Source organism: Kogia breviceps, chromosome 7 (genome assembly GCF_026419965.1).
Source record: "Kogia breviceps isolate mKogBre1 chromosome 7, mKogBre1 haplotype 1, whole genome shotgun sequence".
In the NCBI taxonomy this organism is placed as follows: Eukaryota; Metazoa; Chordata; class Mammalia; order Artiodactyla; family Physeteridae; genus Kogia; species Kogia breviceps.
In genome coordinates this window covers 34,291,637-34,317,816 of record NC_081316.1, presented here as the reverse complement: position 1 = coordinate 34,317,816, position 26,180 = coordinate 34,291,637, and the positions used below count along the sequence as shown (strand labels likewise).

At 36.3% G+C, this 26,180-nt stretch overlaps 1 protein-coding gene across 9 annotated transcripts in view; it reads left to right on the top strand.

Moving 5' to 3' along the window:
• The window catches only part of GAS2 (growth arrest specific 2), a 161,102-nt gene that overhangs the window by 33,639 nt on the left and 101,283 nt on the right, over positions 1-26,180 (top strand). For 3 of the 9 annotated variants that reach the window (XM_067038089.1, XM_067038091.1, XM_067038086.1), the window contains 2 exons: positions 14,083-14,247; positions 24,643-24,764. In XM_067038089.1, the coding sequence (XP_066894190.1) occupies positions 14,103-14,247; positions 24,643-24,764 (267 nt within the window). In that variant the 5' untranslated portion in view covers positions 14,083-14,102. Of the gene's footprint in view, positions 1-5,771; positions 6,166-7,551; positions 7,625-14,082; positions 14,248-24,642; positions 24,765-26,180 lie in introns of those variants that run through there. The other 6 variants (XM_067038090.1, XM_067038087.1, XM_059068364.2 and 3 more) reach the window with 6 other exon arrangements.

The window sequence follows — 26,180 nt, the reverse complement described above, 5'->3', positions numbered from 1 at the left end:
TCTATTCCTTGGCAGCTTTGGTGGGAATAATGGCTGGTGAAATCTCTTTGCAAATGGCTCTAGAGTCCAAGTGGCTTTGGCAACAGCAGCAGGATGGCAACACTTCCTTCTTCCAAGAGAAGCCCCACCGACCCTGACCCCTTCCTGTACAGTTCTCTCACTTTGAGTTAGATGTGCTACATTTCTTGGCATATTGCCTGGTCTACTATTTGGTACTAGAAAAGCCCTTTGATGAGATAAGTTTAAGAGCCATTTCTTTAAATGCTTCATATAAATCAGCAGTGGCAAAGATTCCATGTTTGCGAACTAAGTTATAGTTTCAGTAATGGAAATTTCAGCAAGTTTTCTCATCCTTCAACAAAATACAGATGATCCTCAGCTTATGATGGTTCAAATTATGATTTTTTGACTTTAAGATGGTGCCAAAGTGAAATACATTCAGTAGAAACCAGACTTCAAATTTTGAATCTTTATCTTTTCCCAGGCTAGTGATATGCAGTACAGTACTCTCTCATGATGCCAGGCAGCCATGTGATCACTAGTGTAAGCAACCAATACTTTTACAACCATTCTTTACCCATACAACCATTCTGTTTTTCACTTTCAGCACAGTATTCAATAAATTTCATGAGATATTAAATACTTTATTATAAAATAGGCTTTGTGTTTGTGTTAGATGATTTTGTCCAACTGTAGGCTACTGTAAGTGTTCTGAGCATGTTTAATGTAGGTTAGGTATATTACATGTATTTTTGACATGATATTTTCAACTTACAATGATGTGTTTATCGGGATGTAACCCCACCAAAAGCAGAGGAAGATCTGCAATCCTAAATTTATCATTATCAGGGTTAAAAATAAATGGATAACTGGACCACGGTCTACCTGCAATAGAGTCCCAAGAAATGTGACAGTAAAATTTCACCTATAATGTAAATTTTTCTGTCCACAATGATGCAAAATTAATAGCTGGTGCCATCTTTACAGAGGGATTTCCATTTAGTTCCCTTTTGATGGGCATAGTCCTTCCTTCCTGTATCTGTCCCATCACCCAGTGACACCCGATTTTTCCCTTTCAGATATTCAGTGGTTTTATGGTTCATTTATTTACTCATTCAATCATTCAACACCCTTGGGTTTGGTGCTATGCTGAGGACTTGACAGGTAACTAGTTCCTGCTTTCCAGGGACTCACAGTTTAGTAGAGGAGATATATGCATTAGAAAATAATTGTGATACTACATCCTAAATGAGATATAAAAGAAATGGAAAATTTCCCAGAGCACTGGACCTAGAGGCACAGCTATATTCTGTCAGGGAGATCAAGAGAACCACAAGAGGATGACGATTAAGCTGGTCCTGGGAGATTGAATCTGATTTCTTCAAAAGGAGAAAGTTAAAGGTAAAGATCATTCAAGTCAGCATGAGCAAAGACATGGCGGTGTGAGGTGTACAATGTTTGGGATATTGTGACGGACATCACGTCATCTACCGCTGAGAATATATAGGCACATCTGTTTTGTTCTTTATAATGAAACCATCTGTTCATTGATGCCCTACCTCAATTTTGATGGATCTTCTCCTTAGCTTAGTTTCTAAGTCAGATTTTTTTTTTTCAAATTGTGGGCTGTGAAATAAATTTAGAAATTCCCCAACAACATTTCTTTTCAACTGAATGGCATAGAAAAGACTAGAATAAAGCCAAACAGAAAAATAACAAGAGTGTATTAACTGAGGAAGGTAAGTACTGTTTTGTGAAACATGTTTTGGTTGTGTGTCTGAGTGTGTTTTTATGTGTCTGTTCCATAATGTATTTCTTATTGTGGGTCACAATAAAAAAAGTTTGAAAGCCACTGAAGTAGTAATATTTTCTATTACTTTTCATTGTACTCATAGTATTGGTTATGATTAAACCTTGAGTCCAAATCAACCTTGATTTTTAATGAAGTGATAAGTGACACAGACTGACCTCATTTATAAGCCTGGCACACAGGCAAGCATCTGTTTTATTGAACTCTAGTTGCATTTAACCAGATGAAATTATTCTAACTTGGGGATGAAACCATCATTTATAATGTTATTTTAACATTATTTTTCTATTCCAAGTTCCAAACTACTAAATTAAAGACAATATATAAAAATCTAACCAATTAGCAGTAAGCTTCCTAAGAGATTGTCTTCTTCTATAATGGTCATTTATTCATTCAACAATTATTTATTGAGTGCCTACTCTATGCTCAATGGTATTTTTTTTTTTTTTTTTTTTTTTTTTTTTCCGGTTCGCGGGCCTCTCACTGTTGTGGCCTCTCCCATTGCGGAGCAGGCTCCGGATGCGCAGGCTCAGTGGCCATGGCCCACGGGCCCAGCCGCTCCGCGGCACGTGGGATCTTCCCGGACCAGGGCACGAACCCGTGTCGCCTGCATCGGCAGGCGGATTCTCAACCACTGCGCCACCAGGGAAGCCCATCAATGGTATTTTAGATACTGGAGATGACAGTTGTGTAAAAGAAAGAGAAGGTTATAAAAGTAAAAATATTTTATCTTAAACATTCATATTAAGTTTGAGCTTCTTGCAATTAGGATGGCATGATATTTTAATAAAAGATTTTGAAACAAACCACACAAATATTTGGAAAAATAAAAAACACAACTCCAACCTACACAAGAAAAATCACATAACAGTATATATTGCATAGGATATTTTAAAACTAGACAAGATAGATGGCATATTTCATAAAATGATTTCAATCTATCCCCTGTGTAAAAATTAGAAGACATATGCTCATATATAACACACAGTTTGCAAAAAATATGTGTCTTCCCAGTAGGGAACAGATATCTGTGCTACTGTTGTGTTGTACTTATAAAGTTTAAAGTTCTCCATTGAGAGTAAAGCAATAGATTTTTTAAAGTTGTATATCAAACTGAGAGTATATCTTGAACTTTTCCCATGAAATTTCTCCCATTTAATTCATTCTTTGTAGTTTTATACATGAATACTGATAAAAAGTAATAGCATTGACTTTTTATCCCTAACAGTATTTGTAATTTCCATACTAGGACTTATAAAATCCATTTTGTTTGCCTTATGAGATTTTAAAAAATTTATTTCAATGTAAATCAACTGAAGGCCTGTATCATGGGCCAAGATGCTAGCTAGGTAGGGAAATATCAACATATTTTACATCACTGATAAACTATTTCAATAAAACATAAATAAATGTTTTCACTTATTACATTGCTTTATACATTTCTTCAGCACCATTACATGTCTTCATGCTGCTTTCTGTATCATTATCATTTGCCATCTTTAAGTGCCCTTTCGAAGCCATTTAGGGATATAAGAATGTCTTGGTTACCCTTGGAAATTTATTTTACTTTAATCTAGTGTCTCTTCCCACATTATTTATTTCAAAATTCCCAGTAATCTCCATCATCTATTGAAGGTTTGTCCCACTTTTCAGAATAAGTGCATTTATATTATTTCCATTAGTTGGGGGTGAGGGGTGAGGGGTGAGGAGAGGCTAACCTATAGATGAGGAAAAAAATAATTTTATTGCTCATTTTAAACATATGTATATATTCATATATATACACACATATATATATTTACATTTAGAAAAAGACACAGTTCATATTGAAGACAATGTTGAAGGTTTAGAACACTGGAAAACATAGTAACCCAGGAATTCTTAATATAAAGTCTTCAAAACTGTGATAACTTAAAAAGGAAAACAATACTATGTTTTCTTTAAATTTGGCTTGACTTTTCCTTTTTATGTCATTATGTTTCAAGAATGTATTTAGACATTTTTCACCCCGTTAGGTGAGGCATTCGCTTCCTTCACCTTCACATCAGGGAGGTTATCATTGAGTCAGTTGCACTATGGTTTCCTAAGACAAATATGTTTAGGTTGAGACCAAGGCAAGAAAATTCTTGGATGAAAAGATTTTCTGACAAATTTTTATAAGTGACTGATTGGAATACATAAGTATAAATTTGATTTTCAAAAACACAAAATAAAGATCAAATGGAAATTGTTACAAATGCTGAAAAAATTTTAAATGAAAACACTACTTTGCTGCCTCTTCAGAAATCTTTTGTATTACTTCTCTTTTGTCACCAAAAGAATACTTAGCACAGCTCATAGATGCTAAGGGAGAAAATACATATTTCTCCTAGTATTTTCCTTTTGGCTTTTGCTAAAAAGGACAGAGGATCTGATATAAGGCAGAATTTAAAATTAAAAATACCTGGAAGAAAGGGGCATGAAAGGGAGTAATTTGAATGATTATGCGCTCCCAAAGCTTCTGGAAGCCTCCTTATTTTCCCAAACTGGGTTTAACATTGTCCCTTAATCAACAAAAATATTGTCTTTACACTTTGTTTTTTATAATGTCAATATTGAATAATGTGACAAGAATATTTATATAGAAAGGAGACTATGAGCTTTTTTAAAATCCAGGTGTTAAACTTTTTGAACTCTTATTATATACCCTGAAGATACTTAAATTAACATTTATTGGCTGATGATATTTTGATCATGAAAAATTATCAAAGTTGTTTGATTTTACTTAAATTTTATAGGTTCAGAAACTAAGAGTTCTTTGTTGGGCCTGTAGTAACACTCAGATCTATCTGGTTAAATTTTGAAAATTTTTATTATCAGAATGATTGCTCAAATTCATCAGTAATCTGTTCTGTATGTTTTGTTGTTCTCGTTGCTGTATATCTAAGCAGTAAGATAGGCCTTTTTATAATGCTGTTTCTCCTTAAAATGAGGAATGGCTCTTTTCCCTTTCTTCTGGGAAGCCCAAGGAGGAATATGGAGCTAATTGCAGTACCCAACTGAACTAAAATAAAAAGCTTGGAGTTCAGCGCCACCAAACTTTTCCATCTGTTTTCTTCCCTTCTTCATTATTTGCACCGCTGCTACAACCAAAGAACTGATGCAGTTTCTAGATGTTTTAGAGCAAATAACCATTTCCAGATGAAAGCAATAATAAGTACAAAATGCATTTTTTCAGTTATATCTAAAATTACCCACATCACTTTGCGATTATCCATCCACAGGTAGTTTCTATTTTTTTTTTGGGGGGGGGGCTGGGCTGGGTGTGTTGGTGCATTGCTCACCATCTTAAACATGATATCCAAAAGAGGACTAGAATACCTGTGCCACACGATCATAGGATAGAAATGCTTGTGAAACTGATGAACATGGAAACAACAAAAAAGTGTGATCATTTTCACCTACACTCCACGGAAAGTAGTAACCTGAGGCGATTAGGACACTCAACAAGAGGTCACATGTCTATTAGAGGTGAAGCAGACACATAAATGTCTGTCTGCTTCATGGGGAGACTTTTCGTCTCAGAATACATACCCTAATAAACAACAGTTGGAGAAAATTGTCTATGACATTCAACATAATACTGAGCTGAGGCTGAGAGAAGGAAGGGTGGAACTGTATTTCCTTTTGTAAAGCGAAAACAGCCGTGAAATACAGCCTCTTCTAAAGTCTGATATTTAAAGGGAGTTGTAAGAAATCAAATTGTTCAATTTGAACGAAGAGTGGCCGAAGTTACTGGCAAGCTCGTGCCTCCGAGTCTGCAAAATCACTGGCCGGGAAAGCAAAACTTTCCCAACACCCAATTTTAATATTGTGCTAAAGCCACTGACTCTGTTAAAACCTCTGAGTTAAATATGATCCCCTCCCCACCCCTCTCCCCCGCCCTTTAGGTTAGTGTTTGGGGGACCGGGAGGGGGCCGGAGCTTGGCCCCAACCTCGGAATTGCTGCCAAGGGCTTGTAATACAATCTCTCCCCGTTTGAAGGGTAAATCAGTGTCAATTGCGTTTGTGGTCCACCAGAAAAAGTAAGCATTTTACTTCCGCTCGGTCTATGTGGACTGATGAAATGTAGGAAATCTGTTTCTGGCAGGGGGAAAAATCGTTTTCCCAAACAGCACCGAGAGGAGCCATCAGAGAAGTATGAAGAGGGGCAGCGCGGCTGGAGCTGCTGCCGCTGCCGCCGGGCTGGTGGGGTGCAGAGAGCGGCTGCCGCAGGACCCGTGCCGGCAGAGGGCCGGCCCCGAGACGCTGCAGGAGCAGAGCCGGGAGCCCCGGTGCCCCTGAGAGCCGCCAGCAGCCCAGCTCCGGACGCGGGGGTGAGCAGGCGGGCGGGCCCCACTCTCCGCCGCCGTCGCCGCGGCGTGAGCGCTCTGCAGCCCGGCTTGCGGAGCTCCGGCCTCGGCTGCACGGCTGGCGGCAGGGGAGGGGGGCCGTCGTTGCCAGTAACGTCGGGCACGCGGCTGGGAAGGGTGGAGAGCCTCGGACAGCCGGACGGGCTCTGGCGCTCGGTGTGTGGTCACTGCAGTGGGTGACTCTCTGACTCCCTGGAAGCGACCATGTGTGCCTCATCCCTATTGTGGAACAGTCCAAATGACCGCCGCAACGAAGAAACCCGCTGGGGCGGCTCAGCCAACCAGGGACAGGAGTGAGGATTTCTCATTAGCACAACGGCTGTAAAGACACACATATGCATTCGTGCAGAAGGGTCTCTGTCTGTATGCTCAGCGTTGTCCCTTATTGAGGAGAGGAAAGCGGAGGGGGGATGGTCTTAATGGATTGACCCTTAGTGCTTTACTTGAGTCAAGGAGGCCGGGATGGAGGGGGGGAAAGAGAGCGACACGCGTGATTTGGGGTGATGCTGTGTTCCACTGATGAGTTTGACAGAGTCGGGCTTTTGCTACGTGAATAAACAAACGCTAGGCTAGCCTATGAATCAACCCTCTTTGGGGCGATTTTTTTTTTTTTTTTTTTTGCATGGTATTGTTCTTCTCGTCCAAAGAGCAAGGTTTTGGAATCTGAAATTATTTGGGGAGCACAGGAGCCAACTTGGCTTTGGAGGCATTAACTATTCTGGCACGATTAAATTCTATCAGCCTAATAAATTGCCATTAGCCTAGTCCAGACATCCGAAGTTTCTACTGTCTCGAATAGGGGGAAGCAAAAGCAGGGGTTAACAGATTCTGTTTTCTACCTTTCAGTACAATTGGGGTGGGGTGGGGGCAGGGGGATTGTCCACTTTCCTCCAGTTAAACTTTTTGGAAATCAAAACCTTTCCTCTTTCCCACCTTCTTCATCTTCATCCTCTTACAGTCAAGAGTTTGCAAAACTTTACTGTCTCTCTTGTAAACTCCTCCCTCTCCCCAAGCACCCTCTCCTACAAAGCTAGATCAACTATGGGAGCTCTTATGCCCAGGAAATAAGATCTGCATGTGCACAGGAACACCCATTAGGCCTCCTAGTGTTAAATAAAGGCTCAGACAGGTCGGAGGTGCCAGCCAGGCAGAGGAAATCCACCTTTTCTCCTCACCTGTCCCCTGAGATCCACAGAGACAAGGCTGAGAAGGAGGCCTCCTGCTCACTGGTTTTCCTCCCCAACATCTTAGCAGTGTGGACACTGATTAACTCCAGCTGGAATCTGGTTTGCCCAGCCTGTCTTTGAAATTGATCAATGAGTTCCTTCTCGAGGAATGCTCCCCCCTAACTGTGGAGGAGGAGGTGGTGACTGTGGCAGTCCTCTCCAGCATGGGCATCCTGGTTCTCAGTGCCTAAGACAAGGTAAGGGACAGATATCTGAGGCATGGGACAGGCAGCCTTTGCAACGCACCTTGCAGCTTTAGTACACGGCTCCCTGAGTGGGCTCTGAAAGGGAAAGGTAGCTTGCATTTCAGCCTGTGTGCTACTGAACTTGGGGCTTAGTTCTTCATTCTAGGGTTACACACCATACTTGTGTGGCCTGTGCTTTGCTGGGAAATAAACTCACAAGACAAAATTTATTTCATCTGGTGCAAAAGGTCCTGTGTTTGCCACTGAGTGTCCTAGTATCTTGGTAAGAAATTTTAGTTAAACTTGCAGGTATGGAAGAATGTCAGGTCTTATATTAATCCTAAGTATGTTATGCATAATTTTAGAATTTTGCTTCAAGCCTGCAAGCCTACTTTATATTTATAGACTTTGGGAGCCTTTGGAAGGCCAAAGTTACCTTGGTTGAAACCAAATAATGAAGCTCTAACAATATGTTTGCAGAGGGAGTTGTTAAAACTGGAGCTGATGTTAAGGTAATTTTGGTATCTTTGTGGTTTTGATATGGTGGCACAGAGATCCCGCTGTTTCTTTTAATTTCTCCTGGACGACTATCAAGATTTTCCACTCCGTGTTTTCTGACTAGAGAAAAGAACTGGGGTAAAGGTAAAATATCTCTTGGCAAAAAGAGTAAGACGCTTTTGTAATTTTTGTGTCCTAAATGTTTTCAGAGTCAAATCAACTGAGTTTTTGCTAATGCTCTCCCCTTACATGAGGGTACATATATATTCAACAGAATGTAGAACTCTTCTAGCTCTCAACCACACTATAGTTACGTAAAACAGAAATCTTTTAATTGCAAACAACACACACATGGACACACACACAACAACATCTTCTTATGAATTAAGATTTACTTAATCAACTTAGGTTAAATTTTGATGTAAGTCCTCAAATATCCTAATCGATTAATGACTTTCAGATGATTTTCTATTCAAATTAAGTTTGAAATTAATCTGGTAGGGGTCCAGAAACCTGAGCTAAATTGTTTGGAAGAATAGTTTCGTATAATTAAAAAAAAAAAAAAAAAAAAAAAAAACGTAAAAATCTCTAATGCCAAGAAAATATAAGAAATTAGTTCCCACTCAGTCTTAATTTTTTGGTCATGATTTGAGAAGGAATTATTATTGTAGGTATACCATCATTTAGTTCAAGACAAATCATCATGGGGCTGCAAGATAAGAAAGAGATTCCTGGAAGAGAGTTAGCATTCCTTGAGTTTGGGCACCAGGAGGGCTGAGTAGGGTACTTTTAATGACTGACTAACTAGACTTGTTACTTTGGCCAAAACATCTTAGGCTTCTAGTCCCTTATTAATAACCAGAAATTTGGCTGGTAAATCTTCTAAGGTCCATTTGAGTTTAAAGATTTTATTATATAATTAGAAGAACTAGTAACGAGTGTCATTTTGCCTTTACACTTGGTGCTTTTTAATTTCGGACAAGTTGCTCCCCTTAGCCGGAAGCGAAGGTACATTTACAAGATCTAGAACTACCTTTCTGATTACCTTTTGGATTTTCATTTTCTTTTCAGATTCTTACGTTAAGATTTTACACTCATGACATTGGTTGAGAATATATAGCTTTGTAGATATATTATTGGCCAGCCAAAGTGAATCACATAGGCGTAAAGAACTCAGAATGGTGAAAGAACCATCTAGAGCTATTCTTGGTTGTTAATTCTTTGAGTCTAGCCTGAAAGATAGCATTTTCTCCTTCCAGATTATGGAAGGGTGTTTGGCTTAAAGTGTTTTTATTTTTTTTAATTGTAAAAGACAGTGTTATTGGCCTATAAACTTTGTTTTCTTAGTTGTTTCACACCCATAGCACACAAAACTGACTAGACAGAGGGGAGGTCGATGCTCTAAATCAGAACAAAGGTGGCCTTTAGTGAAGGGACCCTTGACTGCGGGTTCATTAGCAGTCTGTTTTAAACGGCCACAGTTAGGTGTCTTTGTTGAGGGGAAGGGTGTGGTGACATGCTTTCACATTTATTTTGAGAGGCATGGCATTCCCCTTTCTTAATAGCTTATGAGTCTTTGATGCCAAAATGAAGTATAGTATGTTACCAAAATTTGTTTTTAAAAACATGTAAACTACCCATCTTGGAGTTCAGCATTTCACTTATCATCCTGGGAGTTTCATCCCCCTCAATATGAAGAAAACTTGGGATTTTCCATTATTTATGGTTTTATTTCATCAATTCTTTATCTGTTTTCATTTCTCCCCCTGCCCTTTGTCTTTTCTTAGTTATCTAGAGTTCTACAAAATATTCCTATTTTTGTTACAGAATTTCTTTTCTTTTTAAAATAAGTCAGTGGAAGCTTTATTTTTGCATATTTCCTATGGTGATGATTTCAATTTAGCTAGTTTTTTGTTGAATATAAAATATATGCCAAATACTGACACAAATATTTCATCTTCACACTTATATGTGAGGTGTTAACCTCCATTATACATACTGGAGAACTCAAGTACAAAGAGAAAAAGTCATATAACTAGGATAGAACAACTACTAAATGGCCAGGTAGTAGAGCCAGTATTTGACCCCAGGACTTCTGATTCCAGCTCTAATATTCTATTAATCACGCTTCTTAGCAGAATTTCATATCAGACAGTAGTGATATAATGTTTATCATTTTGTTCTTATTTTTCTGTCTTTCCAATTTATTTTCCATGCAATATTGAGATACTTTTTTTATAATATGGCAACAAAGACTAGAGATAAACCAGAAACCATCTTGGTCATAATCGAAGCACACCTCTAGGTGGTGAAAAAGAATACTTTTTCCTCAGACTCAAAGCTGTCTTCAGCTGGGATTCTGGAACAACAGACTAAACAGAATCTTTAAACATGTGATATTTTACTTATGGAGTCATTAATTTTTTCTTCTTCCCCTGGGCTGGTTCAAGTCTCATCATATTCATAATGGTTATTCCAGAATCACTTCTATGGAAAGAAAGAAAAAAAAATACACACACACACATTCTTTGAAGAATTCTGTATTAAGTTTCTGCATGTTTTTCCCTTTAATTTTATTTTTCTGAATTCCAAATCCTGAGGGTTGAGTTATCCATTTTTAGATAGACCCATAGAGCTTGGAGAAGCCATAGTCTGAAGAAGGCATAGAGGCATTTGAATCCTTACTCCTTTTTTCAAAGCGATTAACTTTGCTTAGTAATTACTGAAGTTACTTATCAAGCTTTTTAAATATTTAGGTTATATGAATTTTAATAGTAACATCCTTCAGTATTTAGATACGTTATACAAAAAAAGAAGTTTTTCTGTCTCCAAAACCTATTTTGTTTCTTCAAGTCAGTGTATCATTTCACTTCCTGTCTTAAAAGCTACCCCTTGGTACCTCTGGTGGTTTTCGAAAACGTTTGAATAAATTCAAAAGATCAGAAATGACCTTTTTCTTCTAATTTGTTCTTTGTGATCTAATTCAACTCATTCAGATGGATTAAACATTTGTTGAAAATTATAAAGGTTTATTATCCTGTAGTGATCTTTTTATCTGGGTTAATATAAATTTATTTGACCTTTGTTCACCGCAATTTAATCATTTCATTTGGAAACTGCTTCAGCATGGGGTAATGCACACTCCAAATTTTGATCCTGCTAGCTGGGTCCATTTTCATCTTTCCTATTCATATCTCAGCTATATTTAAATCCAAGACCACCATGTAATGACTTTCAGCTAAACCATAGAGTAATGCCAAGTTTGATGGTGATTTAAAATGTGGAAAAAGGATCAGAAGAATTTGGATCAAAATCCTAATTTTTTTCAAAAGGGACTTAAACAGAAGAGTCCCTTAAACAGAAGAGTCCCTATCTATGACAGTGACTTTAGGTGTCTACATATTTGGCATATGTTTCATTGTTTAACTTCTATCAGATGCTAATTACCCACTAAGCCTTCTTTCTCCTGCCTTTGCCTCCTGGGAAAATACAACTCTGTTCTTTTTCCTTTACATATAATTTTGATTATATACAAAGCAGCATAACAAACATTGCTTAGTTATTCTTATTGTTTTAACTTAATGATCATCTGTAAATATTAGAAGATAGTTTAAATTACGTTTCTGGCAAAATACAGGACAGACTACATGAGAAATAAATGTGCCACTGTCAAGGAAAATAAAAACTTCACTGTTTAGAAGCATTGAGGGGACAGATTGTGTCCCTCTGGCTCACTGAAACTGTTACATGCCATTAGGCTTACTGTAAACTATCCCTTGATGAATTCTTTGCTGGACAATGAGCTTACGAATCTGAGGTGTCTTCTTGCTTTTACAAAGCAAAATAGGACTCTGATGCTTAAATGGAAGTTGCAGAGAACATAATAGGATGTAGGTAAAGTTACTGAACTACCACATCTCACTTTCAGGAAAGTAGCGGGAGATATTGTGTCTTGAGAAGAAAGGCATTTTAGAGGTAACCCTTTTAAGATTTCAATTAGTTATTTAAATGTATGAATCATGTGCTTAAATGTATTATTACTTAAATGTTTGTTTCTGAGGCTAGCTAGCCTGTAGGGATCCTAACCAACTACTGGGAAATGTTTTCTTTTCCTGGGGTTGGACCTATTTTTTAAAGAACTGGGGCAAAAAATGTTTTAGCCTTCTGGTTTAGTCACAGGGTTTGGAGAATCTTTAGGACTTTATATGAATAATGTCATGATTAACTGCAAAAGAAAATAGACGATTGTGATCTTCTGGTCCCTGTAATGACAATTTAGTAGCATATGACAAGGTATATCAAAATATTTCACATTTTCACTAGTTATTACTTTAGATGACTAGATATACAGAGATTTATAGAAGGTGTTTTCAAAGAAAACTTACAGTAATTTTTTTCTGCAAAAATTACTTCAAAGCATAATTTCTCTGGAAATTAAATTGTTTGTGCTTTTAAATTATATATTTATGACAATTTTTAGGTGTTTAATCATGCCCCCAGCAGTCTTTTCTAATGCTACAGCAAAATGTTTGTGAGACTGTCACATTTTACAGTTTTCTGAACACCAATTTGTTATTTTGTTTAAAAGCTGTCTTTAAAAGATAAAAATTAACCTAGGCTAAGAGAATTAGAGTTTGAGATTAATTGGAAAAGAATGCTATGTAACGTTTCAAATGATAATACTGTCAAGGGTATATACAACTTATATAGGTAAACTTAAAATACCATTAGTAATAAATATAGCTGAAAACACCATTATATCATATAAATCTTACTTTTTGTCATTTGCAAACATTTTCATTTCATTTAGTCATAATGCATTTGGTTATATTATAGTCACTATTTGCATACAGAAGGGAGTTCTACACATAAACTTATGAGTTTATTACCTTCCTGCTCCAATATTACATCTGTAGTCTTAGGTCCTATAAATAATGCATACAATAGTACTACATTTAAGGCCAAGTATATATTCATACATCTTTTCTGCAACCTACATAGAAGACTGTGTTACTCATAGGTTAGTGAAATCATCCCTTATTGTGTAGATATAAGATAAGTAATGTAATTACTTCTTTGCTAAACATGAATACAAACAAACCCTAGTATGCAAAACATACGAAGTGAGAAGGTACAAAGTATGACAAAAGAAAACCTGTGACAATATTTATTAGAATTACGGTGTAATTCCTGGGTTATAACGTGGGTTCCTGATGACACTATTTTGTAAAATGTGTCATTCTGAAAACAGTAATGGTCTTAGAGTAAAGACCCAAGTTCAAGCCTGACTCTGCTGTGATCTAGCTGTATGATCTTGGTTGAGTCACCCTTCCTCTTTGGTTTTGTTTTCATTAACTGTAAAATAAGAAAAGTGTAGTAGGGACTCTTTAAAAGGACGTACTCCCCCATGTCCCACCCAATTCTCTAAAGTATAAGTACACGATTACTTGGCCATCTGCAAAGAACCAAGGGCTGTGCTTAATCTCATAGGTAATAGTTTTAAGAGTAGTGATCATACGTTTATAAGAAATTTTGCAAATACTGTCATTGCTAATATTCAGTCCTAAAATTCTGTGGAAATCGATGGCTTCAAAAATTAACCCCAACAATGGGAGTTTATAATTTGGATACCAAAATTTTAATCAACCACTTTTTATTGTTTTTGAATAAGTAGAATTTCTTTCCTTAGAAACTGTCACTTTTCCAAATATGATGTTTTACACAAGCAGAGAGCTTACTATTTGATTTTTCTATTTGACCTTTGACAGCTGCTGCTTCCCACCAAGTAGTTGGTCAAAAGTGACAGGGCCAGTACAAGTAAAGCAAACAGTGTTTCATGGGAGCTTAATAATTAATAACCTGACTTGTCATCCAAACGTCCACAGATCCTGTTCCTTACTGTGTCATTGGCAGTGAGATTTTAACAAGAGAAGTCTGTATGAAAAGCAATTGCTCTTTTGTTTCCAAAACAGGTATTACAAGTGGATAAATAATGTGCACTGCTCTGAGCCCAAAGGTACGCAGTGGACCTGGCCTCTCTGATATGCATCAGTATAGCCAGTGGCTGGCCAGCAGACATGAAGCTAATTTGCTACCGATGAAAGAAGATCTGGCCTTGTGGTTAACCAATCTGTTAGGTAAGGTTATAAGATCTCATTTTGTCAGCAAAGATAACAAGTTTATTCTCCCTCCTCATGTAGTGTCCTTCTCCTAAGCATATGACACCACTTTAGAAAGAAAGACTTTCATTATTTGCATTTTGCATCTGGGAGACCTGAAGCATATAGAGAATTTAAATGAATTTCCCAATGTCTCTCGCATTAACTGTGCTTAGTAATTCCAATATCATGCATTGTAACTGTGTGGTCAAATTGCTCATTTCATCTACACCCTTGCTGATCTGATTTATTTTTACTTTTCTTTCATGCAACTGACCAGTTTGGCCTATTCTTTTGACACTGCACACGGGCCACAGTCTGTGAAATCTGGCTTCTAAAGCTAGATTTCTTTGCCCTACTTTTATAGCACACCTTCTAAAACTGCTGAATACCCAGACTCTGGAACAATAACATCTATCCTTTGTCCAAATGAGCTGACTGGAGTCATCCAACCTTGAACTAAAATTTTTCTTTTCATTACACTTTTGGTTTTAAGTATTCTTCCAAAAGGACGGTCTTAGAGAAAAATTCTACCTCATTCTAAGGCTGCCTCTTTTTTGGTTTCTGTTGTGCTGGCATACTCAGAGTATACAATTTCAACCATGTGCAAAGTGGAATCATACATTCAAAGGATCATCATAAAAAGCAATGCTTTTTCACTAGTAATTTTTCACAGAGGACAAAATTGTTTTAAGACCTGAAAAAAGGATCCTTATAGAGTTTATAAGATTTGAATATTGAGTAAACATAGAATTTGCATGGTGCTTTATCATTTACAGAAAGATTTTACCAATATTATTTTATTATTGAAAGGATTCCTTCAAGGTAAGTGTTGTTATTGTCACTTTCTAGCTGCTGAAACTGAAGAGTTTAGTGAAGAGCATAGTGCATCTGTAATTTTAGCAAGGTTTGACAACGTTATAGCACATTTTAGCAAGATTTTTCTTTTTGCTCACCATGGTTCTGGATTTTTACATTGCTTTTGCATTTTTTAAGCCTCTATCCTAGAGTTAGATCTTTCCTTTTTCCTTCCTGTGTGCACATGCTTTTGACAATTCTATGTAGTCTAACCAGGGCTACGGCATATGGAAATGCAGGTGGTGCCCTTTGCAAGGGAGCCCAGTTAAAGGGTAAGAGAAGAAATGTAGAAGGCATCCTTCACATCCATCACTCCCCAGAAAGACCCTTCACTGTGCTATGGAGTGCTATCCACCAGAAGGAAGGGCTACCTTTCATTTATACAAGGGAAGAGCATTTTTATTTATCTCCATTATATAGAGGATGTCAATTTAGCCTAAACAGATGGGTTTCCTGCCTCTTTTGTGTGTTCACTAATTATTGTTATATTAGTATTTTATTAACTTTGAGCTGTTTTCAGATATGGGCTGTCACAGCATGGCAGTATAGAAGTTAAGGCACAGACTTGGAATAAACTGCCTGTGTTTGAACACCAGATGTGCCACTTAACTAGCAATATGATCTTGGGCAAGTTATTTAATCTCTCTGTTCTTTAGTTTCCTCATCTGTGAAGTGGTAATGACAGTAGGGTTTCTGTGAGATTAAATAATTAAAATATGTATACTACTTGGTGCCTGACATATTATAAACTCTATATGTGGTAGTGTTATTCCATTTATATAGTTCAGTGATATGATTAATTTGATTTGGTGGGTAAGTTCATTCATTTATTCAACAAATATTTGGGTGTACATGAGCATAATAATTATTTGAATAAAATGGACTCTGGAATCAGAATGCTTGAATTCAAATCTCAGTTCCATCACTTACTAGCTCTGTGATACGGGACAAGTATCTGAATGCACTGTGTCTGGGTTTCATCATCTGTGAAATACATATAATACTAGTACCAACCTCATGGGATTGTTGGAGAGTCAAGTAAGATCGTCAGCTTTAGAACGAGGTCTGGCACATAGCAATCAACTAGCTATAGTAAATATACTAGCTATTGTGTTTATTGTGTTTCAGCACAGTCTGCTAAGTGCTAGAGGGTAGAGTGGTGACTAAGAATAGACAGAGTGACTATTCTTATAGAGCTTGGAGTAGATTGAACAAGAAATTAATATAAATAAGTGACTGAATAAATAATTCATTAATTGGACTTGGTATAAACACCAAAAGATAGAGGTTGCAATAAGAATGTAAAAACAAGGAGGTGGGAATGGGGCAAATGATCAGAGGGCTTGGGGAAATCCTTTTTAAGGGGTCTTATATTTAAAACTGAGATCTGAAGAATAATTAATAGCTAGCCAGACAAAGTGTGGGAAAAAAGCCTGTGTGGAAAGAATGGCGTGCGTGGGATAGGAAGGAGTTTGGCGCCTTAGAAGAACTGAACAAAGGCTAGTGTCAACAGTGTAGATCAAGAGGGGGAGACTTTCATGAGATTTGTTGGGACTAGAGCATATACTGCTTTGAAGACCATGTTAAGGAGCTTATAATTTATTGCATGCTCAACGAGGAGGCCCTGAGATGTTCCAGGCAGGGGGAAATAATGATTATGAGTATAGCCTGATTACACAGGTGTGTTCCAAGGTCTCATGACTTGTCATCAAAAGCATTTTATTTGGTGAATGTGATCATTTACAAAGTAGCTTGAGCAGTGTGAGCAGCCCAAGACAGCCTCAAAGAATAGACAGTCAGTGTATGTGTAATGGAAATATCCTTGGACTAAAAGTCAGGAGACCTGGCTCCTAACTGGTGTCAGGAGACCTGGCTTCTGATTCTGGCTCTCTCACTTGGTAAACTTGCCCAAAGTCACTCAGCTATCTTTTCTGGGCTCAGTGTCCTCAACCATAAAATGAAGGGGTTGGAGTAGATGATCTCTAATGTCCATTCCAGTTCCAAAAGTCTAAGTTTCCAAGAAATCCATCTCTTGAGACCCAGTTTGAAATCATCAATATGTATAAACAAGGAGAAAACCGTTTACGTAAATGAATAATCTTTCTTTTAAAGAATAAAAAGGCTAATGTTCTTAATGCCAGTTATTGGTAACACAGAAGCAACTGATGGCTTGTGAAATTTTCTCAGAAAAGAAATCGTAAAAGAATCTCAAAATATAGTAAAGTGCCACTTTCTGTTAACTTGAATTCATAAAAGTAGGTAGATGATAGATTTCAAGTAAATACCCTCATGGTAACTTGGAAAGTAGACCAATAGCTTGAGGTTATTTAAAGTGGTAAAACATTCAGAGGTAAGAAAATATGTCATGTACTAGAATGGTGATAATAAGGAAGAGAGAAAAAATGTATGGCTATGTGATAAGATATTTTTACTACACATAATAGATACATTTAGTATTCACGTATTTTAGAAATGGAGTCATTAAAGTAAATTTTAAAATTTTTACTGGTCATTTTGTTGCCTCAGAAATATTTACAGATTTATATTATATGGCTCTATTTCAATTCTCCATTTTTATCTACTTGAAGGTTAGAGATATCTTGAAGGTAGTTTCAAAGTTGATCTGGTCTCTAGATAAAGTATCTGAATTTTTTGGTGAGGTGGAAATTCACATACTAAATTAAAGCTTTTAACTAGACTTTGCCATTGTAGTGTGGACCTTACTTGTGGAAAGATTTCCTATTTCTTTCCAGCAATACTTGACTAAAATGTAACTTTTTTTCCATTTTTGCCTTTCAAAAAAAGTAGTAATGATATTCTAAATTCAGGTATTTCTGGTCCTACATATAAAATGTCAATTGAAAGGTGGAATTTTTTAAAGAATGCTCACTTTGCATTCAGATATTTTGGTGGATAAAAATTATTTGATAGAGAAGAAAATTATTTCATTGGTTCATAGACCAATATTCACATTCATGCCAAATATGAAGGCATAATACTGTAATTTTCAAGTACTGTATACTTAATCAGTAACAATAATAGCGCTTTAGATTCCTCAGCATAAAATTAAAGCAGCAATAGCAAATTTGCAATAGCAAATTTTTAGACTAACTAAAATGTATATATTAGAATATAAAAACTATAAGTTAACTAGTTGAGTTAAATAAATTGTCATGATGGCCAGGATTTGTTTATGCGGTAACATACCAGTCTGATTCATGAGAAAATCATCCTGTGATATTTACTGACTACTTACATATCTTTGTAGTCCAAGTATGTTTTCTATTGATAATAGTTGACACTATAGAGTTTTATGACCAACATTCAGAAAAGACAGCAAAAAAAAACCTAAATCAAGAGAACCTTGGGCTTCCCTGGTGGCGCAGTGGTTGGGAGTCCGCCTGCCGATGCGGGAGACACGGGTTCGTGCCCTGGTCCGGGAGGATCCCACGTGCCGCGGAGCGGCTGGGCCCGTGAGCCATGGCCGCTGGGCCTGCGCGTCCGGAGCCTGTGCTCCGCAATGGGAGGGGCCACAACAGTGAGAGGCCCGCATACCGCAAAAAAAAACAAAAAACAAACAAACAAACAAAACAAACAAACAAAAAAAAAGAGAACCTTGCCTCTAAAACATTTCTCTGGCCATTGTCCCCTGCTATACATTAAATATACACATTTACTTTTTGTTTTAGGCTTTCTGTTTTGTTATTTTTGTTCATGAACTAGCTATTGCCCATTTGTTAATTAACTATGTCCTTAGGACATATCTGAACATCAAATGATTATACAAATAAGTCTTGGAGAAAAACTTGTTACTTTGAATAAACAGCATGAAATTAAATTAACAGTCCCAGATTATAGCAACTATCCATCATTCGGATAGATGAGGCACATTCTACAGATTTCATGATTGTTGAAGGACTATTGAAGACTGTTGTGGTTTAATTTTGAAATGAATATACTAACATAGATGTTCTCAGATTATTTATTTTGTGTTTCTTTAATCATTTGAAAATGACCTTTATCTTCAATTAGTATTTGTTTAATAACACTACATGAATCACATGGGAGTATAATTTTGAGAAAAGATTGTAGTTGTTAAGCATCACAGAAATTGATATTGTTCTTAAGGACTTTAGATCATTAAGATGTAGGCATATGTATTTGGATATATGCAGGGAATTTGAATAAATCAAAAAATGTATTACAAATCAAGTTAAGCTAAATTGATTTTACTAATATTTAGAAATGCATTATGACAGTTGATATTATGGTGATTGTCCCTTTCTCTGACTTTCCTACATGCACATAAAGGAAAATTCACTTGTTTTATGCATAATCTGATCAATAGGTAATGTTTTCCTTCTTTCAGTTATTTCTAAAAAATCCTATTTTTAGCATTAGAAAGTTAAGCACCTATTTACTGGAGTTGCTGCTGTCTAATGAGTTTGGAACAACTCTCTTTTCTTTTTTCTTAAAGTCCTTTTACTGGATACTTGTCTTGCAGACTTCTCATATTCTTGATGTAGTCAATAAAAATTTCTTAGGAAAAGTGGTGTCTTATGCTAGTTCAAAAGTTTAAAGAATCAAGTCTATCTTCACAAATTGACACCTTTCAGAGCCAGTTACACCCTAAAGTTTTTTATCCAACTTTTCCAGCAGAACTGACTTTGTCTTTTCTTGATACAAATGCAGGGTAGACTCTGAATCAGTGTGGAGCAGGTGCTGATCCTAGGGTTTCTGGATATAATCAACCATTTCCTATCTCACAACGTTTATATTTCAGTCTTAAAACATTGACTAATTTGAGTTAAGATAGCAGATGAGTTGCTTCGAGTTCTCTAATTGGAGAAATAGACTGTGATTGAGAGGTAAAGTGGAGATTGGAGTAGAGTTTGATCTTATCTAGATCACCCTTATAGATAAAATATACTAGTTTTCTAATGCAGTGAATCAGGCTACATAACAGAGCACGCCTGAATGCTATTCTCGGTCATTCTCCAGTCATCAGCAAGGTGGCTTGCTATTCATTTCTCAGCACCACTGTCTTCAGCTCTACACTGTTTTGTTTTTTTCTGAAGGAGTTTCTAGAGAGAAAAAAATCTGTAGATTTTCTACTAAGGAAAAGACAACAGCATTAGAGAGAATGCATTGTTATAGAAAATAGTCATTTGTGTATCCAGCAAATATTGATTTAACTAACCAAGAGTGGTGGCTAAAAACATAGACTCTAAACCTAGACTTCTTGGGCTAAAGAGCCAGATTCACTGTGTGAGCTTAAGCAAGTTAGTTAACCTAAATACATCAATTTCATCATCTGTAAAATGGATATAATAGAAGCACTCACTTCGCAGTTTTGTAAGAAGATTTAAAACATGAATACATGTAAAGTGCTTGGCATATAGTAAGAACTCAAATGTTAAATATCATTATTAGATGTTGTCATATCTTTAGGACTGAGTGTAGTACCGCTAACTTACTAGGAGGAAAACATTCTTTCCTAGCAAAATAGAAGATTAAAGGGATAATCTTTATGGAAATTATGGCAAGCCTACATTTCTGGGAGGAATACACTTGTATGTACAAGTATGTGTGTTGATTTTAGTTACCTGACAAAATATTTCAGGTACATGATTATTTCATATCATTGTGTCCTCATATTTTAAGAGGAAATGACTAATCACAATATTTAACCAAACCACCTGATCTCTGTCTACTGGCAAGCTGTCAATCATGACTGAATTGATGATGTGAAGATCTAAGTTCACAATTATGAACCCAGGAAGTAAAGATATTCTTTCTAGACTTGGCTATTTGGGGTTGACCTTCAAGTCAATAATAAATACAACCCAGTATGGGTCGGCACTCCAAGGTGATTTAATTATGTCTGGTCATTGCCCCTTCTTTCACTAAATATACCAAAAACGTGGAAAAATGGGATTGGGGCAGAAATGATTCTATGATACTAGAATCCTACTGTTTCTAGCATTTATAGTCTAATGTCTCAAACCAGCTACACAATTTATATTAAAGAAGATCGGTTCTGTCTGACAGAGATTGAACTGTGTATAGCTTTTACTTGAGAAATTGTAATTAGTAATTCATAGCCTATTCTGATGGATTCGTCATGATTAAATTCAGCCAACTTTATATTCAGTTTTTTATATACTTTCGGTAATGTTAATGGAATAAAGAGTATGATAATATATCATCCCATATAAGGATTATAACTGATTTCTTAAAATTATACAGTACATTTAAAATGTATATTTTATGATTCTTAATCATTGGATGGAAAATGTTACATACGAAGGTTTAAAAAAAATTCTGTCTTGCATTTTTCCTTCATTTGAGTCAGTACTTTTCAACCATAAATTATGTAATAGTGTCTGCTTTAGCCAAAAAAAAAAAAAATCCCACCTTTTGGAGCTATAAAATATACAGAATTGAAAGCTGAGACCTAATATATTTTTCATTAGGTACAGATGTTCAATGTTAAATTCCTCAAGTATTCATGAAAAGCAGGATAACAAAAAATTGTTCAGGTATAGTGCAGAAAAATTAAAAATCATTCCTTTTGGTAAATTGCTAATGACTTTTTAATGAAAGCCATTTTTCTTTTTATAATTTACAAGTTCTTTTAAATTTATTGTAATTATTTCATCACTTGACATTATGAATAGAATCTTTAAATTTTCAAGTAGCTTAATGAAATAATACCTAAAGACCTCTTCCAAATGTAGAAAATCTTATAAGTAATGTATAAAGGAATCATTCAACAGTTTAGGTAAAGTTTTTCTTCTTTACCTTGAAATGTAATTGATAATTTAAAAAATATTTCTAATATTTACTTTTATGTTTGTTTGTAAATAACTTTATTATCATTAGAAAATGCAAGCCAATATGGTGAATGCATAATACAAATTCTGTTGTGCTGGCTTTTTTGTATCTTGAGACTATTACTTTCATTTCTTAATTGAGTTGAGCTGCATACAATTTTGAAATAATGATAGCTCTGTATAGGCTACCTCTGTGGTGAGTACTTAGAGCTACTGATGTTTTGCCACCTGCAGAAGTCATTATCCTAACTGAGGGCTAAAATGTGAACTATCAAGTAGGGAAAAAAGAATATTAAAAAAGTAATTCATTTTCCTTCTTCACCTGCCCTTCCCCCCCAAACTGTAAAAAAATCATTTCAAACAGATGTTTCTTAAAAACCAAATATATTAGATATTGTGAGTTTAACTTTAAGCCAGTAGTATATCTGTTGTTCCAGTTGGTTTACATTTATCTTAAGTGTTCATGGAATTGAGCTGCATTCATTTTTCTTAAGATAAAAGGTAATCCTATGACTCTCAGTATAAAACTTTAAAATACCTCCTTTTTTTCTTTTTGCTTTAACAACTACTTTTCACAGAAATAATACCCAACATTTTCTCAAAGTTTTCCAAGAGTTTGTTTCTTCATCAATTCATGTGCTCACTGAACATATTTACTAGGTGCCTTCTATGTAAGTAACATTATGCTTACCTCCGTAGTAACAGACACAAAAAACAATATACCTCAGAAGGTTTCTAATGTACTGGTGACGACAGGAACTTTGTACAAAGCATGTTATTAGCCATAGAAGAAGTTTGATGAGTGCCAGAGCGAGTGATACTCCTGAGTATGACCATATAGGAAGGAGGTTGATGTACACTTGGAGAAACTCTTTCTGGATTTCTGATTAAAGGGAAAGTAGAACGTGGCCAGGCAGATAGAAGATAGGGGGCTGTTACAGGAAGGGGCCATGCCTGGACCAAGGCATGGAAGTGGAAACAGGAAGATCTGCCCATGGAACTGGGAAGGCAGGGTGCAGACCAAGGAGCAGGGTATAAGCAAGTTAGAATAGAAAGGTGGATTAGCAGCATATGAGAGGACTTTGGATATTGGGTTAAAGTGGGTTTGTTTCATCTTTTACATAGAGGAGAAGATTAGAGACTATGCAATAAAGATGAAGATTGGCTCAGTGAGGGTGGTGTTTAGCAATATTAATTTTAGCAGTGATTGTGGTATGTTCTGGAGGCAGACGTTGAGGATACAAGGACTAGCCATTGTTCTTGCTGCTAGAGTTTAGGTATCAGATCATGAATTTTTAAAATTAAGATTATGGTTCTAGAAACAGAAGGAAGCATGAATCTACAGGACTTGTGACTAATAAGTTATAGGAAATTAAGACAAGGAAATAAAATATTCTGAAACTTAGAGAATTACAACACCAGGAAAAGGAGAGAGCTTAGGGAAAGGAGTTTTGAGGAACATAGAAAAAAAGAAATTAATGATTTTGTAGAGCCTGGGGGGTGGGGAATGGAGCCATTGGGAGTGATAGTTAAAGGGTACAGTTTCTTTGGGGAGTGATAAAAATGTACTAACATTGACTGTGGTGATAATTGCACAACTCTGTGAATATACTAAAAGTCATTGAATTACACAATTGAAAGAGGTGAATTGTAAGGGATGTGAATTGTAAGGGATGTGAATTATATCCCAATAAAGTAGTTACAAAGTAAAAGAAAAAAAGAAGAAAGAGTATACTTTGGGAGCATATAAGAAAGAAGAAAAATAACTTTTAACCAATAAAATGGCAGGGATGGACAACTGTGAATCATGTTCATAAGAGCAGTAATTGAAGCTGTGAGTGGTTGTGAGGAGACAAAAAAAAAAGCAGAGAGATCTGAACCTAATAATTCCACAGTTCAAGCACTACATCAGGAAGGGGAAGAGTGGTTAGAGGGGCAGTGTTTTCTTATAGAGAGTTTCTTACTTGCATTAATTTTACCTGTATTATCTTCATCAGGAAAACAAACTCAATGGAATTTAGAGATGTAGTTTTTTTTTTTAAATTTTATTTATTTGTTTTTGGCTGTGTTGGGTCTTTGTTTCTGTGCGAGGGCTTTCTCTAGTTGCGGCAGGTGAGGACCACTCTTCATCGCGGTGCGTGGGCCTCTCACTGTCACGGCCTCTCTTGTTGCAGAGCACAGGCTCCAGACGCGCACACAGGCTCAGCAGTTGTGGCTCACGGGCCTAGTTGCTTTGCGGCATGTGGGATCTTCCCAGACCAGGGCTCGAACCCGTGTCCCCTGCATTGGCAGGCAGATTCTCAACCACTGCGCCACCAGGGAAGCCCATAGAGCTGTGGTTTTATGCATTGGCCACACTCTTAAAATTGCCAGTGGTGGTTGATTTTTGATATAGTATGGCTCTATTTTATATTAAAGGGGAGCTATGGAGTTCTTGTGATGAAAGACGTATACACAACACAAAATACCAGTTTTGCTTTATGCTGTTGCCTTACAGGCCAAAGTAACTGAAAAACATAAAATTTCAAAGAAACCATTCTTTCCAGTGATTTCCTATCTCAGATATGTAACTCAGCTAGAATTGGAATTTTGGTGATAAAAACTGCATATGTTGGCATGAATGTCACATTTGGGTTGGGGAATGATTGTGTTTTTATAATGCTTCTTTTTGTTATTGCAGGGAAGGAGATTACGGCAGAAACTTTTATGGAGAAATTGGATAACGGTGCCTTGCTCTGTCAACTTGCAGGAACTGTGCAGGAGAAATTCAAAGAGAACATGGATGCTAACAAGCCCGCCAAGGTAAAAGATCCCAAGGCAAAATCAGTCACTGTCAGATGGTGGATTACATTTGTAGTAGCTTATGAATTTAGTCTGAGGATTTTGTTGTGAATGGATGCATTAAGTCCTCTGTTAACAATGAAATGCAGAGGGTGCTTTTTAATTAGGTAATGTGTTATTTGTACTCTAATTACATAAATTACATAATCCTTTCAATAAGTCTAATTAAATAAAAGTTTATGGAAGTTGATGGTATTAATACAAAACAAATGCTGTATATAAACTGGTTGAATCTGATATATTGATTAAAATTTTAACAGAGGAATAACTTATGTCATCAGGCAACAAACGAAATATGGCCAAGAAAGATTTACTGAATAGGTCTTTGTTTCTAGATAGATTTTTATGGCTGAATACTGAAACAAAACATCTGGAGTGTGTAATATTTTGCTCTTTTTAAGTAAGGGGTATATTGAACTAAGTAACTTTGAACAAATTATTTTCTTTCTGACTGCTCATATTTCCTTTCTGCACATTGTTCTTATATTTTTCCTGGTTATTATAAACACATAATAAAAGTGTGGTGTTTGATATTTTTTGGAAGGAACAAGGTAGATGACACTTTTCCACTTTTCTTAATTTTATTTTTTTTTACTTTTCTTAATTTTAGACAGAGAAGAAAAAGAGGTAAGAAAAAATGAGGTTAAAATATTGCTGAAGACAGCTTAAAAGAAAAAGGAAAAGCTGTTAAATTTTCTGCAACTCTGGCAAAAAAAAAAGTAAATCTGATTATTTATGTCAAATTTCTTTATGATTACCGAACTAAAATCTAAACAAAAGATAAAGCTCCCTGAAACAATGGGTTTCTTTTTATAGCGCTGTGGTTACTTTGGGGATAATATTTTATATTGCTCTGTAAAGTATTACATAACATACAAAGCCTCTTCATTTTTTTTTCCATCTTAAAAGCAGGACAGAAATAATGACGCAGACATAGAGAATGGACTTGAGGACATGGGGAGGGGGAAGGTAAACTGGGACGAAGTGAGAGAGTAGCATGGACATATATACACTACCAAATGTAAAATAGATAGCTAGTGGGAAGCAGCCACATAGCACAGGGAGATCAGCTTGGTGCTTTGTGACCACCTACAGGGGTGGGATAGGGAGGAGATATGGGGATATATGTATATATATAGCTGATTCACTTTGTTATAAAGCAGAAACTAACACACCATTGTAAAGCAATTATACTCCAATAGAGATGTTAAAAAAATTTTTTTTATTTAAAAATTTAAAAAATAAAAGCAGCTCTGTGAAAATGTTAATTATCTCAGTGGCTCCCAAACCTTGCTGTGCAGAGGAATCACCTGAAGATCTTTAAAAACTATGGGGCCTGGCTCCTTTGCCTGAACTTTCTGATTTAATCCCTATGGA